Source organism: Strongylocentrotus purpuratus, unplaced genomic scaffold (assembly GCF_000002235.5).
Source record: "Strongylocentrotus purpuratus isolate Spur 01 unplaced genomic scaffold, Spur_5.0 spur5_scaffold_14, whole genome shotgun sequence".
In the NCBI taxonomy this organism is placed as follows: Eukaryota; Metazoa; Echinodermata; class Echinoidea; order Camarodonta; family Strongylocentrotidae; genus Strongylocentrotus; species Strongylocentrotus purpuratus.
In genome coordinates, this window is record NW_022145599.1 from 35,970,249 (window position 1) to 35,984,804 (window position 14,556).

The 14,556-nt window shown below is 39.5% G+C and overlaps 1 protein-coding gene and 1 long non-coding RNA gene across 3 annotated transcripts; both read right to left on the reverse strand.

Annotated features, from left to right (window-relative positions):
• Positions 1-607: 607 nt before the first annotated feature.
• LOC105443164 lies at positions 608-5,557 on the reverse strand. The gene is made up of 3 exons (XM_011676038.2): positions 4,764-5,557; positions 2,986-3,220; positions 608-2,585 (listed from the first exon to the last, which is right to left on the reverse strand). Exons 2-3 carry the CDS (start codon positions 3,203-3,205, stop codon positions 1,774-1,776), a joined length of 1,032 nt encoding a protein of 343 aa, XP_011674340.2. The 5' UTR covers positions 3,206-3,220; positions 4,764-5,557; the 3' UTR covers positions 608-1,773.
• Positions 5,558-9,431: 3,874 nt separating this feature from the next.
• Positions 9,432-14,177, reverse strand: LOC105443163. Of its 2 annotated transcripts, XR_004064048.1 has the most exons (4): positions 13,623-14,177; positions 12,283-12,534; positions 11,768-11,821; positions 9,433-11,022 (listed from the first exon to the last, which is right to left on the reverse strand). It is a non-coding gene; the product is annotated as a UDP-D-xylose:L-fucose alpha-1,3-D-xylosyltransferase MGP4 (long non-coding RNA). The 2 variants fall into 2 exon arrangements; XR_004064049.1 differs by lacking the exon at positions 11,768-11,821 and having other exon boundaries at positions 9,432-11,022; positions 12,283-12,535.
• Positions 14,178-14,556: the final 379 nt, after the last annotated feature.

Sequence of the window (14,556 nt, forward strand, 5' to 3'; positions counted from 1 at the left end):
CCCTTATAGTCCTCATCCCACCCCACCGTATGCAACCCACTCAACCTCACAGTATGGTGTGAATAACCCAAAGTGCACAATAGTGTATGGACGAAAGCTTGCCTTCATGTGAAGCTTGAACTTCATAAAACACACACTCTCTCCTAAAGACAATATTTATCCAACAAAGGGTTGTCTTGGGAACAACTTGTATCTTTATGGATGGGGTCCAAGGGCACAGCCTCTGCTGGGGGTCTAAGGTCGGAGCCCCCGGAAGTTCTTGAATTCTTAACAATTAAAATAAAATGGCCGTCACGAGCGATAGAAATTGTTTTTTTCTTCCTTGAAAGTCACAAATCACCTATCATTTTATTTTAGAAATCCTCTCTCTTTCTCAGTTTTACAGAACTTGTTTTTTTTTTCGTACTGTTGAAATTTTGTCCGCAATCTTCGTAGGCAAATCGAGCCAACTCATCAAAATGTAATCTGTATGTGTAAATACAAGTTTCATGTTCCTCCTTTTTTTGGGGGGGGGGGGGGAGGGGATCTCTCTCTCTCTCTCTCTCTCTCTCTCTCTCTCTCTCTCTCTCTCTCTCTCTCTCTCTCTATCTATCTTGTGTTAACGTTTTAACCACTTTAACTGTTCAAATCCAATCCAATCCCAGAGATATTTGATATAGCGCCTTTTCATTGTGGTTACAAAGCGCTGCACACACATCGCTCCACATGCGAAACACATTTAAACTGCTACAAGGTCATATTTTATTATAATTATATCAATGTTTATCGTTTATTGAAGAAAAAAGATCACTTTTCCATGGGGGAAAAGGGGGGTGGGGGTCGATATTGGCCAAAATTGATCTTTTAGGGCCTTTCGAAATCGAGCTACTCCTCTATTTATATCACTATTAGCAATTCATGATTGATGGTTCGTTTTTACCTGATTGCTAAGAAAGCATTACTGGTATGTATGCCTGTGAGTAAACAAAATGGGATTGTAGGCTTTAAGTCCTCTCCGAGGGACTTGGTAATGAGGATTAATATTCGCTATAACGCAACGACTTGGTTTCGAACCCTGGACCTCATGGTTTATATGAGATCACTGTTCTATCACTGAACTAATAAGCATCCATTAGTGAACTCAATAACTAAAAGGAAAAATCTTGCATTGTCTGATTTTTTTTTGGATTGGATTTAACTTGCATTTTGTTTGAGACAGTCTTAGTCGGTGTTTACGGAATACGGTGACCACTATAACCACTACATCAATAGTTGAACTCTCCATTATTAGCTGCGTGGCCTGGAGAGTTCTAGCAAGAAAAAAATGGGAAAGGGGGTTTGGGGGTTCTTGCACTCATTGAGAATCTTCTATCGCTCCTATTCGCACTATGGAGATTTGCCCCTTGTGAGCAGAGTACCACCCCTCCTCCTTAAAAACACACCTTTCTCAAAGGACCATGAAGATTTCCCCCTTGTGAGCAGAGTACCACCCCTCCTCCTTAAAAACACACCTTTCTCAAAGGACCATGAAGATCTCCCCCTTGTGGGCAGAGTACCACCCCTCCTCCTTAAAAACACACCTTTCTCAATGGACCATGAAGATTACCCCCTTATGGGCAGAGTACCACCCATCCTCCTCAAATACACATCTTTCTGAAAGGACCATGGGGATTTGCCCCTTGTGAGCAGAGTACCACCCCTCCTCCTTAAATACACCCCTTTCTCAAGGCACCATGAAGATTACCCCCTTGTGTGCAGAGTACTACCCCTCCTCCTCACATACATATATATTTCTCAAGGGAAATAAGCTTCTCCCAAGTGGCATATACGTAAATCAGAAGTGTCCAAGAAGCGATGCAACCCAGTCCTTAGCGCATGTACTAGGGTATCATCGGAAACCAATGATCGTGGCGCTTTCGACTTCCTTGCCATTTTCGTTTTCAAAGCTTTCACGCAGGAGATCATTTTTGGCGATGACTTCAGGAACATAAAAACCTGCGTTTGATTCTCCCCGCTTTTGATCCAAATGTCGCACTGGTTATATTTCTGCCATATTAGAGGTATGGGATCTTTTAACCAAACGTAATCGGTTGCAGTATTCAGTACGTCTCTACCCGAACCGAGAATGTCCAGTACGACGTCACAATCAGATAGTGTCAAACTCATGACTCGCGTCCCGTTTTGCCGCTCCCGTCTTGCTTTTAAACGCGTCTTGTATAACTTTCTCGCACTGTTTTTCCTTTTTGACAGTATTCTATACGCAGGTTGGTCTTCTACGATTAATGTGACGTCATAATCTAAATTCAATATCTTCAAACTCTCTAACCATTTTATTGTGAGGGCGAGTACTTCAAACCGCGTCGTTCCGACAATACTGACATTTCGTTTTGAGTCTAGAAAGTTCGATATCTGCCCACTATCATTGCCGAAAACAGGTGTCCCCTCATGCTGAATGTCTCCCAGGAGATTAGTCGTGATGTTACTTTTGTTGCCATGGAGATGATGATGATGATGATGATGACTGATGTCGTCTCGGTGAGAATCATTACTCATTGATCGGAGCCGAGGATTCGAATCGATAGGATAAACGATGATGACGCGCTGATCTGAAAAAAAGGTGGACAAAATAATACGAGAAGTATAATTAGTAATGATGATGATGATGACGATGATGTTGATTATTGTGGTGTTATTATCATAATTATTTTACTTTTTACAGTTAACACCCAAAGTCAGGAATGGAAGGTGAACTCATCTGGTTGAATCAGAACGTTTCTCGAATATATTTTGGATGTAAGCTTTGAAATGTGACATTATCAGGAAACATAAATTGGGACATATCAATTTGTCATATACTTTTTCAATAGCAACTATCCTTATCAACTATATTGATATCAGTCAATTAAAAAACAAATGTCTAATCAGTGTTGAATATAATCAGGAGCTTCTTTTTTTTAATTGATATTTCAATAATTCACTTGATAAAATGAAATCACTGTGACTCACATCGAGTATAACAAGTTTGGACAGTCCAGATGAAAAACAGAGACAGCAATCCGACCTGAGCAACAGTGAGCGCACACAGTAAGAAATATGTTTGGGGACACTTCCCCGACGTCTTCACTGACAAAGTCGACGACGACGACGACGGCGACGACGAGGGTGAGGAGGAGGAGGAGGCCGGTGAATGATCACGGGCTGCATATGATTCTCTATGTCCTGCCATGATGAAAAGAACTGCCTATAACATAAAGATTCATGAGATTGGTTGAGCTCTGGTTTCGACAAATGATTTATGACAGGAAAGAGCTACGTGCACATTTACCATTAGCTAACACACAAACCACACGAACACACTCACAAACTCATACGAAAAGATCGTATGAACACATTTTCATATTATCGAGCGATCACAAAGCAATGAATTGGCTCTTGATACCATTCCGGAAATTTTAAATGATGAAATATTTTTTAAAGCCTGTCTCCTGGCTGGGAGAATTTACTGTCAGAAGGTGTTGCACAGTGACACCTTCAAAGAAAACCACACCTTTGTTTTAAGGATTTGTTGCATGTTAGAGGGTAAGAACGTTAGAAGGAATATAATAAGTCACATTTCATACAAAATTACGCAGGTTTTCATCAACCTTCAACAATGTTATCGAGTCACTTTAAGAATTTTCTTTAGTAGCCGCCATCCTAGTAAAGCGTTGCTTGACTAGGTCTCCTGCACTTTTCCACAGATATAGTTCGGATAAAACTTTAAATTTATAATAATGTTAAAGAAATATTGAGTTCTTTATTATATGTTTATATTCAAATAATATCTTGACATGAAGTTATTATGTTTGTTTATTTTATACCCTACGTTACATGTTCTTTGTTATTCAGTTATTGTACTTGGAAAAATGCAGAAAGAAAATCAAATAAAAAGAAAAATGAAATCTCTAAGGTCTTCAACGACGGAATATGACCCATATCAATTCCTTTTTTAATTTCCTTTAAAAGTAACACACAAATATTATGTACATAGAATTGATTTGGATATTATTTTGGCCTACGCTTTTAACACTGGAGCCCCCCGATATCAGATCGTCAGACCCTTTCAATTTATATAGACTTATATTCATATAATTATTGATACAATGCATACATGAAAAAGAATTTCGTAATCGGGTAAGTCCCGTCAGAGCGATTTACCCGGGCAGAAAGGAATTCGCTTAAAGGTAAAGACCAGTTATGGTCATGCAATTGCATTGTGAAAGAAACGTTGTGGAATCAATCAGAAAAGGTTGATCATCTAGCATCTAGCATCTGGAGTCATCAAAATGATAAGAAATTTGGCCCATTCTTCGTAAAGTTACAAGCACTATACACAAAACAAAAACAAAACAAAACACAGAAAGATGTATATGGGACTACCCTATATCTCTCACAGACCATGAGAGAAACAAATTTACCAAATATATGAATTAGTAGGCGGTTTCCCGGCAAATTTTGTATCATCATGTATTAGTCAAAACATATTCTTTCACATGATTGGTAATGAGAGCTTCCATTTCATTTTTTGAAATTGGGGCGTTTCCAATACTGGTCTTTCCCTTTAACACACATACGTACTTCACTTTACGAGTAGCCTCAGTGATTATGCTTGTCGAAGACGGTGGGAAACATACTACTAGCATTATAAACATAAACATGCTTAGAAAAGAGACTGAGATATCATTTTTAAGCATATAGTTAAAACGTGTGCGGACATCTATCGAAAATTACTTAGCAATACTTACTTTTTACCGATATACTGATATCTGGGTCCAGTCGCCTACAATCCACGTGTAATTCATGTCATGACGATGTGAATGTTAAAAGCATGAAAGAGCTCGGACGCCTCAATTACAAATAACACAGGATATAGTGATAATTTTCCTCGTTCCGTTCTATAATTGTAAGCTAACAATAATGTTTATAGGTTACTGCTGTTCAGTGGTATTGTAATTAGACCACCGAGAGTCTGTTTTATGCTTGTTTATTCCACAAAAGACAAAGAGCATCAGGCGGAAATAAGGCATATTAATTATTATATCGACTGACGGAGCGTCGTCACGTGATAACTCTATACATGTATTATAAAGGCTAAAACATGGAGATCATAATTTTCATCCATACAAACATGAGACGACTGGGTATTATAATAACAGAAAACATACATGCAGCCATAAAAGTAGTTGTATGTTTTCGCTTTCATGTGATTATGATAATTAGTGACGTATGTCTTCGGATATAGCACAGAATTTTACTGAGGTGTATTAATCATATTTTTGTTTTCTTATACTCTCTAGTTAATTTTGTAGTGAGCGAATCAATGAGAACTTGTGTTTAAGAGTCTAAAATTCACTGAGGTGTATTAATCATATTTCTGTTCTTACTCTCTAGTTAATTTTGTAGTGAGCGAATCAATGAGAACTTGTGTTTAAGAGTCTAAAATTCACTGAGGTGTATTAATCATATTTCTGTTCTTACTCTCTAGTTAATTTTGTAGTGAGCGAATCAATGAGAACTTGTGTTTAAAAGTCTAAAATTCACTGAGGTGTATTAATCATATTTCTGTTCTTTCTCTCTAGTTAATTTGTAGTGAGCGAATTAATGAAAACTTTTGTCTAAAAATCTCGAGCAAATAATGTTTTTCATTATTACAATTTCTTGGCATTCCATTTCTCTTTCTCCACCCCCCCCCCCCCCCCCCCCACCTTTGTATCGTCTGCTTCCCTTACCCTGTTTGTTAATTATTATTATTCAATCAAAGGCTAAGTATAAAGTTGACTTCTGGTCATTTATTATTGCATGAGAGAATTTACCAAAATGTTCTTGGACAATTAAGGCTGGTTATGCAGTACATGAGAATAATCATCGTATATTATGAGGATTTTTTCGAGGGTATTTTGATTTTCAAAAAAAAATCATCTAAACGTTAATATATTTAATAATTATTGCTAAAATCACAAACACCGAATTTAAAGGAGACCTAATCTATCACCATTGACCAACATCAAGAAACGGCCTTAATTTTATCTTACCAACATTAAACAATATATTAGATCACATTATTTTGTCTTTCTTTAACCAAAAACTGTATTATAATTTGCCTTATACCTTAAAGAAAAATCCATCCCAGTATCATCTTGGTTTTGAGAGAAGCAAATGTGGTGAAAGCTTCGTGAAAGTTTGAGATAAGAAAGTTATGATTTTTCGAAGTTGTCATCAGTGAAACACTGTGAAACACAGTGGCTATATATACACTGTGACGTATCTTGCGGGTTCCTCTCCAATTCGCTCTGTATATACAGAAAATTTCATATACTTTCATTTTCTGTTTCATACAGGGGTTTTATATAAACATATTTTCGATGATTATAATATTTAAGGGGAATGTATGATTGCAAATTTTCTGAAAGGAAAATACAAGTCTTTAAATATGTTTAGTATACAAGGCAAATGGGAGAAGACCTCGCAATTAGATACGTCACAAAGTTGTCAATTTATGTTAATTGATCGCACCTTCAAAAATGCATTACTTTTATTTGGTAGCAAAACCCCCATAAACATGCTCAGGCCCCCGCCCCCACCCCCATCCCCCCCCCCCCCCCCCCCACCCCTGGATCCTTATTTTATTTTTTTATTTTTTTACTTATGCACTTGGATTAAAAAACGGGCGCACAACCCTGCATGTGCAATATGAAGTATGTGAAGTATTTTCGAAAAAAATAACTTCGATATAGCCTATTGATGACATGTATAGATCGTCCTTTGATTTAATTAGTTTGTTTTTCTTTTCAACACGACCTACTAATGCTATACATCATACTTTTTCACTCACTTAAACAAAGGTGACAACTCCCTCATTCCCAGGGCGGAGCTAGCTTTTTGCTAAGGGGGGGGGGGGTTGACCCAGGCGCGGATCCAGGATTTCTTAGGGGGGAAGCCCAAATTTGAAATTATGCGATCCAAATATTGGTACGTAATGGTGACCAACAGTGACGTAATGCGGGGGGGGGGGAGTTTCCCCCTCCCATGCTTAAACGTTTCATTATATTATTAGAGAAAGAAGACGATTCGTTCTACCGTTCTCGAAAATAATTCTCGTCTGAATTTAGTTTTTCCCCTCCCGCGCGAAGCGCCGAAAATTTTACGATTTATTAAATTATTAGAGAAAGAAGACGATTCGTTGTAGAGTTCTCGACTCTTAATCCTCGTCTGAATTCAGGTTCCCCCCTCCCCCGCGAAGCGCGGAAGCTTTTACGATTCATTAAATTATTAGATACCGAAGACGATTCGTTGTACTGTTCTCGACTCTTAATCCTTGTCTAAATTCAGTCCCCCCCCCCCTCTCCCCCTCCTGCGCGAAGCGCGGAAGCTTTGACGTTTTATTAAACTTTTAAAGAAAGAAGACGATTCGTTGTACCGTTCTCGACCCTTTATCCTTGTCTGATTTCAGCCCCCCCCCCCCCATCCCCCGCCTCCCGCGCGAAGCGTGGAAGCTTTTACGTTTCATTAAATCATATTAGAGAAAGAAAACGATTCGTTGTACAGTTCTCGACTCTTAATCCTTGTCTAAATTCAGTCCCCCCCCCCCCCCTCCCCCTCCTGCGCGAAGCGTGGAAGCTTTTACGTTTCATTTAATCATTAGAGAAAGAAAACGATTCGTTGTACAGTTCTCGACTCTTAATCCTTGTCTAAATTCAGTTCCTCCCCCTCCTCCTCCTGCGCTAAGCGCGGAAGCTTTGACGTGTTATTAAACTAATAAAGAAAGAAGACGATTCGTTGCACCGTTCTCGACTCTTAATCCTCGTCTGAATTCAGTTTCCCCCCCCCCTCCCGCGCGAAGCGCGGAAGCTTTTACGGTTCATTTAATCATTAGAGGAAGAAAACTATTCGTTGTACAGTTCTCGACTCTTAATCCTTGTCTAAAATCAGTACCCTCCTCCCCTTCTGCGCGAAGCGCGGAAGCTTCTACGTTTCATTAAATCATTAGAGAAAGAAGACGATTCGTTTTATAGTTCTCGACTCTTAATCCTCGTCTGAATTCAGGTTCCCCCCCCCCCTCCCGCGCGAAGCGCGGAAGCTTTTAATCTTCATTAAATCATTAGAGAAGAAGACGATTCGTTGTACCGTTCTCGAAAATAATCCTCATCGGAATTTAGTTCCCCCTCCATCCCGCACGAAGCGCAGAAGCTTTTACGTTTCATTAAATCATTAAAGATTCGTATTACCGTTCTCGCCTCTGAATCCTCGTCTGAATTCAGTCCCCCCCCCCCCCCTCCCCTCCTGCGCGAGGCTTTGACGTTTTATTATTAGAGAAAGAAAACGATGCGTTGTACCTTTCTCTATACTTCTTAATCCTTGTCTGAATTTCAAAGATGTTCTTTGTCTGCTCCTATTTCTTCCTACGTCCTCTTCCGATTGGGGGGGGGGCGCCCCCCCCCCCCCCTGGCTACGCGCCTGCGGTCAGATAAACACATCTTGATACCTTGTCCGACCCCGCAAGCTCAGGGGTTTAAGGCAATAAATTATGGTCAGATAAGCATTCAGGGGCCCGCCTTAGGGCCCCTGGTGGGGTCAAGGCGGCGAAGCCGGCCCCGGAAGCTCAGGGGTTTTAGGCGTTTAATTAAGGTCAGATGAGCATATTTTTTTGGATACCTTATTATTTTGCGACACTGGCAGGTCACTATTTGACGTGGGGTCCAGGTCCAAAAATCAGGGGTTTTAGGCATTAAATTACCGTCAGATGATCATCTAAGGGCCCGCCGTAGGGCCCTAGATGGAATCCAGGGGGCAAGTGGGAAGCTTAGGGGTTTTAGGCATTTAATCACGGTCAGATGAGCATATTTTGATGCCTCATTATTTTGTTAACATTGACAGTTAACTATTCTCACTTTCGTGCTCTCATTCTATTTTATTTCTCTTTAATATACTTTTTCAAGAAAAGTGGGGGGGGGGAGAGCTCGAGGCTCTCGATCCCCGCCGTACCTCGGGCCCTGACATGTAGGAATCTCAAGAATCATATTTTTTGCCTGGCTGTAAATTTAGAAATTTGTCATTTTCCAACAAACACATACAAGCGTATAATTTACTAAAAAGTGAGGAAAAATTTCGGAAATTATGTCATTTCAGCATTATTTGTAATCCACCGTTGTGGAATTAGAAATAAACCACGTTTGAATTTGATTTCTCCCAAGCCCCCCCCCCCCCTCTATCAGTACTCCAGTATCTCCTCTTTTCCTTTTTTCTTTTCCTTTCCTTCCTTCTCTCTTATTTTTTTTTATTGGGGGGGGGGGGGGGTTAACAGCATGGGAGGCAAGGCCCTTTCGGCCCCCCGATCTCCTTCTTCCCCCTTTTCTTTTCCTTTTTTTTTTTTTTTTTTTTTTTTTTTTTTTTTGCGGGGGCCGGGGGGCAAGGCCCGCTCGGCCCCCCTCCCCTGGATCCGCGCCTGGGTTGGCCCAATGACGATGAAGTATGCAATATAGAAGGTAATTTTGTTGACCAACGCCTCGGCTGTCAATACAAAGTGACACCATCGCCCCCGGATACTCAATGTAATTATGTAAACTGATAATGGTTATTACATTCCCTTTAAACAAGTGACTTACTGAACAGCAATCTATTGCGAATAGCAAAGTTTAGAAATACCATGCAAACTAATATGTGTTCATTGGTTACATTTTATTTTTCGTAATAATAACAATTGTTCACATTTATAATGCGCCTAATACTTTGTTTCTAGGCGCAGTACATAATTATTATTACTCCGGTCATCGGATTCAGGCTTATTCGCACACAGTGCATGCACATGCTCCACTCCCTAGGGAGCATTACTGTCCATAGATTCGCATTTCGGGTTTCTTAATATTTTCTGATATTTTCTCCTTTTTCACATACTGGCATTCTTCCATCATAGGCCTACTTTGTTAAATAGATTAAAGAACTGCATCTCTCTATTAAAAGCTAACCTATAAGAAAACAAGAAGATTTAATGTTTATCACATTTAGTCCTTTTGCATTTGTGTTTCATTCAGTGATGAGTGTCATTTCCCTTTTTGTCTTTTCCAAGGTACCAGAGTTTTTTCCACTTAAATACAAACTTCTTCTTGGCGTATCCGCCTACCTTGTTGGCATGCACCACGTATATTTCATTTTTGTTGGCGGCGTACCACCCCTTCTTCAAGAACATTGACTGTCCCGTAGGAAATGCTGTCATGTCCAGCTTTTTAACGCGTAACCTCTTGTACCGGATGTGATTATGCATGACCCAGTCCAAGGCACCCTGGTCGTTTTCTGGAGCCGTTGTATTGAGCTGATCCTCGATCCTTGATTGCCAAGCTTTGACCATCTCCACAGCTCTAGGAGTTGGCTTCAGGTACATGAAACAAGGGCAAGGGATTTGCCCACCTTCACCTAGAGCCACCCATACGTCGTATCTTGAGTAGACATCGGCGATAAGAGGAATGGGGTCTCTCAGCCAGACGGCATCGGCATCGGCGAATAGGACACCAACCCCTGAGCGCAGTATGTCCAGGATGTAATGCGGACGCTTCCCAACGAGTTGAATGTACTCCTTGGTGTAAAAGCCAAGAGCTGCAGAATGGCTCACGTTCATGTCCGTGAATCTCAGGTTGATCTGTAGCCTTGAGGACACCATGATGTCTTTGCGATCCTTGAGGTATTGGAATGCACCGTAGTCCTCTGCGATGAGGGTCACGTTGTAAGGACGATCCAACCGGCGTAAGCTCTCCAACCAATTTTCGGTCAAATCGCTGAAGGCAGTGTTGGTTGTCGTGAGGATGGTGAAGGGTCCGGGAATCCTGAAGCTCTGTTCTGCCTCCGTCATAGGTTCTTCTACGTGGTCCGACATGTTCAACTTGTCACCGATGTTATCAAGCCGGTACTTCTCTAGATGATTTTCAGCAGCATCACCTTTGGTTTTATTCAAATTCCTTGGACTGGGTGTCGCTTCCTTGGGACTCATGACGATCTCTCTGGGCTGAATTTCATCTGAATTGAAATTACCACGAGGAGATAAGAGTTAAAAAACAAAAACGTTCAAACCGAAACTCTCATGATAATCATTTAAGAAATGATAACAGTAAGACAATAACTGTAATTATTGCAGTTCGCTTTAAATCCCCACTGTACTACTTGTATACTTGCTCTCTCTATATAGAAAATACTGCCTAAGTGGTGCCTGTTGATCCCCCATTGTCCCTTTTTCTTATGTTATTTGAGAGCTGATTGATGAGCTAACCACCTATCAGTGACAAGCAGGGTGGTCTAATCCCTCCTGGCCTAACTAGTGCAGACGGCCTTTAATATTTGCGATCTGACTTGATAACAAAAATAAATTTCTATCACTTGTCTTTAAAGGCTGAACAGGAGTGTCATGTACATTATGAATAAATACGTAACGTTTATGTCACTGATTTATCATCACTTGATTATTATTCAAACATTTTATAACTAGGAAGGAATTGGTTTCCCTTTTCCGCAAAAAAACAAAATCGTTACTTATCAGAGCAATGCCCTAAACTTCCTTTCTCCTTTTCGGAGCAAGTTTAATTGTTTACCAATTTGAAAATAAACATTTATTTCAACTTCCTTTTTGATTTTTGGTCATCAAAATGAGTTTTCCATTTAATTTCGCTTTTTGTTGTGGAAGGGAGCAGGGGGTAGTTCTGATATTTTTACTATCAATACTTTTAAATTACATTTTCTTAGTGGTAAGATTGGAATTTGATCATACCTTCAAATATTTGACGCCTTGGGATATCTCTTGAAAGGTCAGCTATACTTCGAACTATTAAAATAAAAAGATGAAAAAGACAAGGCAATAAATAAACCGTTTGGTTAAGAAATGAATTTGGCCACTGAATAAATATTGTTAAGCGTGGAACTACATCGTTCGAAGATGTTCTTATAAAACAAATCATTAAACCCCCACCCAGCTTGCCTAGCAAATCCTCCTCCACTAACCCCTAAAAGGGGGATGCTAAAAATTGCCCCATTCATTATAAGATTTGGAACCGCGTGCCCCCCCCCCCCCTCCACCCCCGTAACAAAATCCTTCCTGGATCCACCCCTAAGATGAACCATATATTATGACTACAGATAATGAAAAGGGTTACGAAAGTGATACCTTAGTATGCAGATGCATGGTATCAAATATCGCTGTTTATATGCCAGTGTTTATGAAGCGACATCACGAACGACTTATATTTGTTTCATTTTAAGCCTTTGTATAAACACTAAAACACTTACCTGCTTTCGCCTTGTTCATCTCGAGTTCGGGGCGCCACTGGCAGTGGCAGTCACAGGGGGGCGCTGTCCGCATAAGAAACACCCCAGTGAGGAGGATTTGACCACCAATAAAAGCTGCCAGCATCGAATAAAGGGTTGTGTGGGTCTTTGCCGTGGACCAGGGAGACATCGAGGAAGAGTTTAGACCCGGGAAGAGTTTTCGTCTCGCCCCGCGTTTACTCGATGAAACCATGGTTGATGACGAGCCAGATACCTTTGAAAATATTTAATGTAGCAAAGAAAGGCGAATAAAATGAATCCGATTGTAAAATTTTAATTAACGATATTAAAAGTAAAGAGAATCAGATTCCGGGAAAATATAATGAATATGGTCAAATCAGTGATGATGTTGAAGATGATGATAATGATGACGCCTAAGAAAATTCCTTTCTCAAAACAGTCACCCTATTTTAACAATAAGATTTGGCTACTCAAAGTTACGTAGACCATGTAAGTCACCGAAAAAAAGGTTGTCAGCTTGACCGAATGGCGTCGGGTTTAGCCCCTAGAGCCCGCGAAATAGGCATCGATGTCAGGTCAAGTTTATCACAGTCATCTTAGACACCAGCATTTTACAATAGGAAGTATAGTGTGAATGAATATTACGAGAAGAAAACAATTACCAACATTTCCCGTCGAAATATGGAACGTTATCATAAAAATGTACCAAGAAAGATTAGAAATGCAAATTAATGGTGATGGTAATTACAGTAACTAACTAACTACAAAAACCTTTGGGTATAACCCTTTACACCCCCCCCCCCCACATTGTACACTACAAACTTACTAATCGAATAAATAATCCCCATGAGGTAAGGGAGACGTCTGATGGAAAAGTAAATCAATGTTATTGAAATCGAATCCACAATCTTGCGATTTGCTTTAATATACAAGCACCACATACAAAATTATCAAAATATGTTTAACGAATGAATTAATGAAATTCATCTTTTGCCATACTAATCAACTTTATTGATAGTGGGTATCAATGGAAAGTCAAGACAAGATGCAATTAATTAATATTCACTTTCTTTAAAAAGTGGATACAGACCGGAAAAGGAGAAGCTAATACAAATTACAAATTCATCAATATTAACAAAAACATCAATATTATTACAAACGGAGAAGTGAATACATAGTTTTGGATAATCATCAATATACTAGTACATGTAATTACAAAATAATAATCGAAACAGGTTCAAGTAAATATATATATATATTAAATATAATTGTTGAAGCAATAATTGAAAGAAATTAAATAACAAGATATAGCAGGAAAGTACAGAAGTAAGTATACTTACCGAATGTTGCTTGATGCCCAATCGGTTAATGTACCGGTGTGAAACTTAAGAATGATCTACCACGTCAGCATGATGATCGAGAAATATGCATAATCTTCTACGTCATACAGGTGTCACTGCTGTCACCTGACCCTACGTTATGATGATATCCATGAATGGCCTTCAGCTTTATTATTGCTATCAATTGCGTTTACCATAAGAAACAGCTTTTAATTGGCGCTGTAACGATGGAAACTATGGATAGACCGCAACGCCACAGTTCGACTATGAAAAGTAGGTAAAACGCAGTTTTATATGAAAATGCAATGGCTTGATGAATAATCTGCTGGTACCATATTCCCGCCTGTAAAATCAGTCAATTGTCTCTCATGAAAAACATTATTGTGTTCTGGATTAAAGGCGGGTATCCAAGTTTCAGATTGAAGCATTCGGGAGAAAACGGAACAATTCAGATTCCGCGCTTCGGATTTCCTGATGTTCCTTTTATTTGGAGATAAAGTGAAAATATACTTTGGAGATAGAGTAAAACACGGTGGCCTGCGTAGATGCAGTGGAACATACAGTACGTACCCTATCATGTCGCGCTCGGTTCTAAAGAAGTAAAACAAGATGTTTGCACTTGTCTTACCGCCTTTCATAAAATGAATATATTATAGTCAATGAGTTTGCGAAAGGAGAGTTCAACTATTACGCAACGGTGTACATACTGGGACAAAGGGCCATTATTTCATGTATTTATATATTTGGGCTCCAACGTGGACAGGAGTATTTTCGGTTGTGTGGATTTTCATTGTCATTCCGGGATGACGTTTAGGTTATTTACCACTGTTAAAGGTAACCCATTTCTATTGAACAATTCATCCGATTTTACAGAAGAAAGAGATATGGCATGTTTTAATTTTCACACCAATGAATGAATTTCTTTTTTTCATGA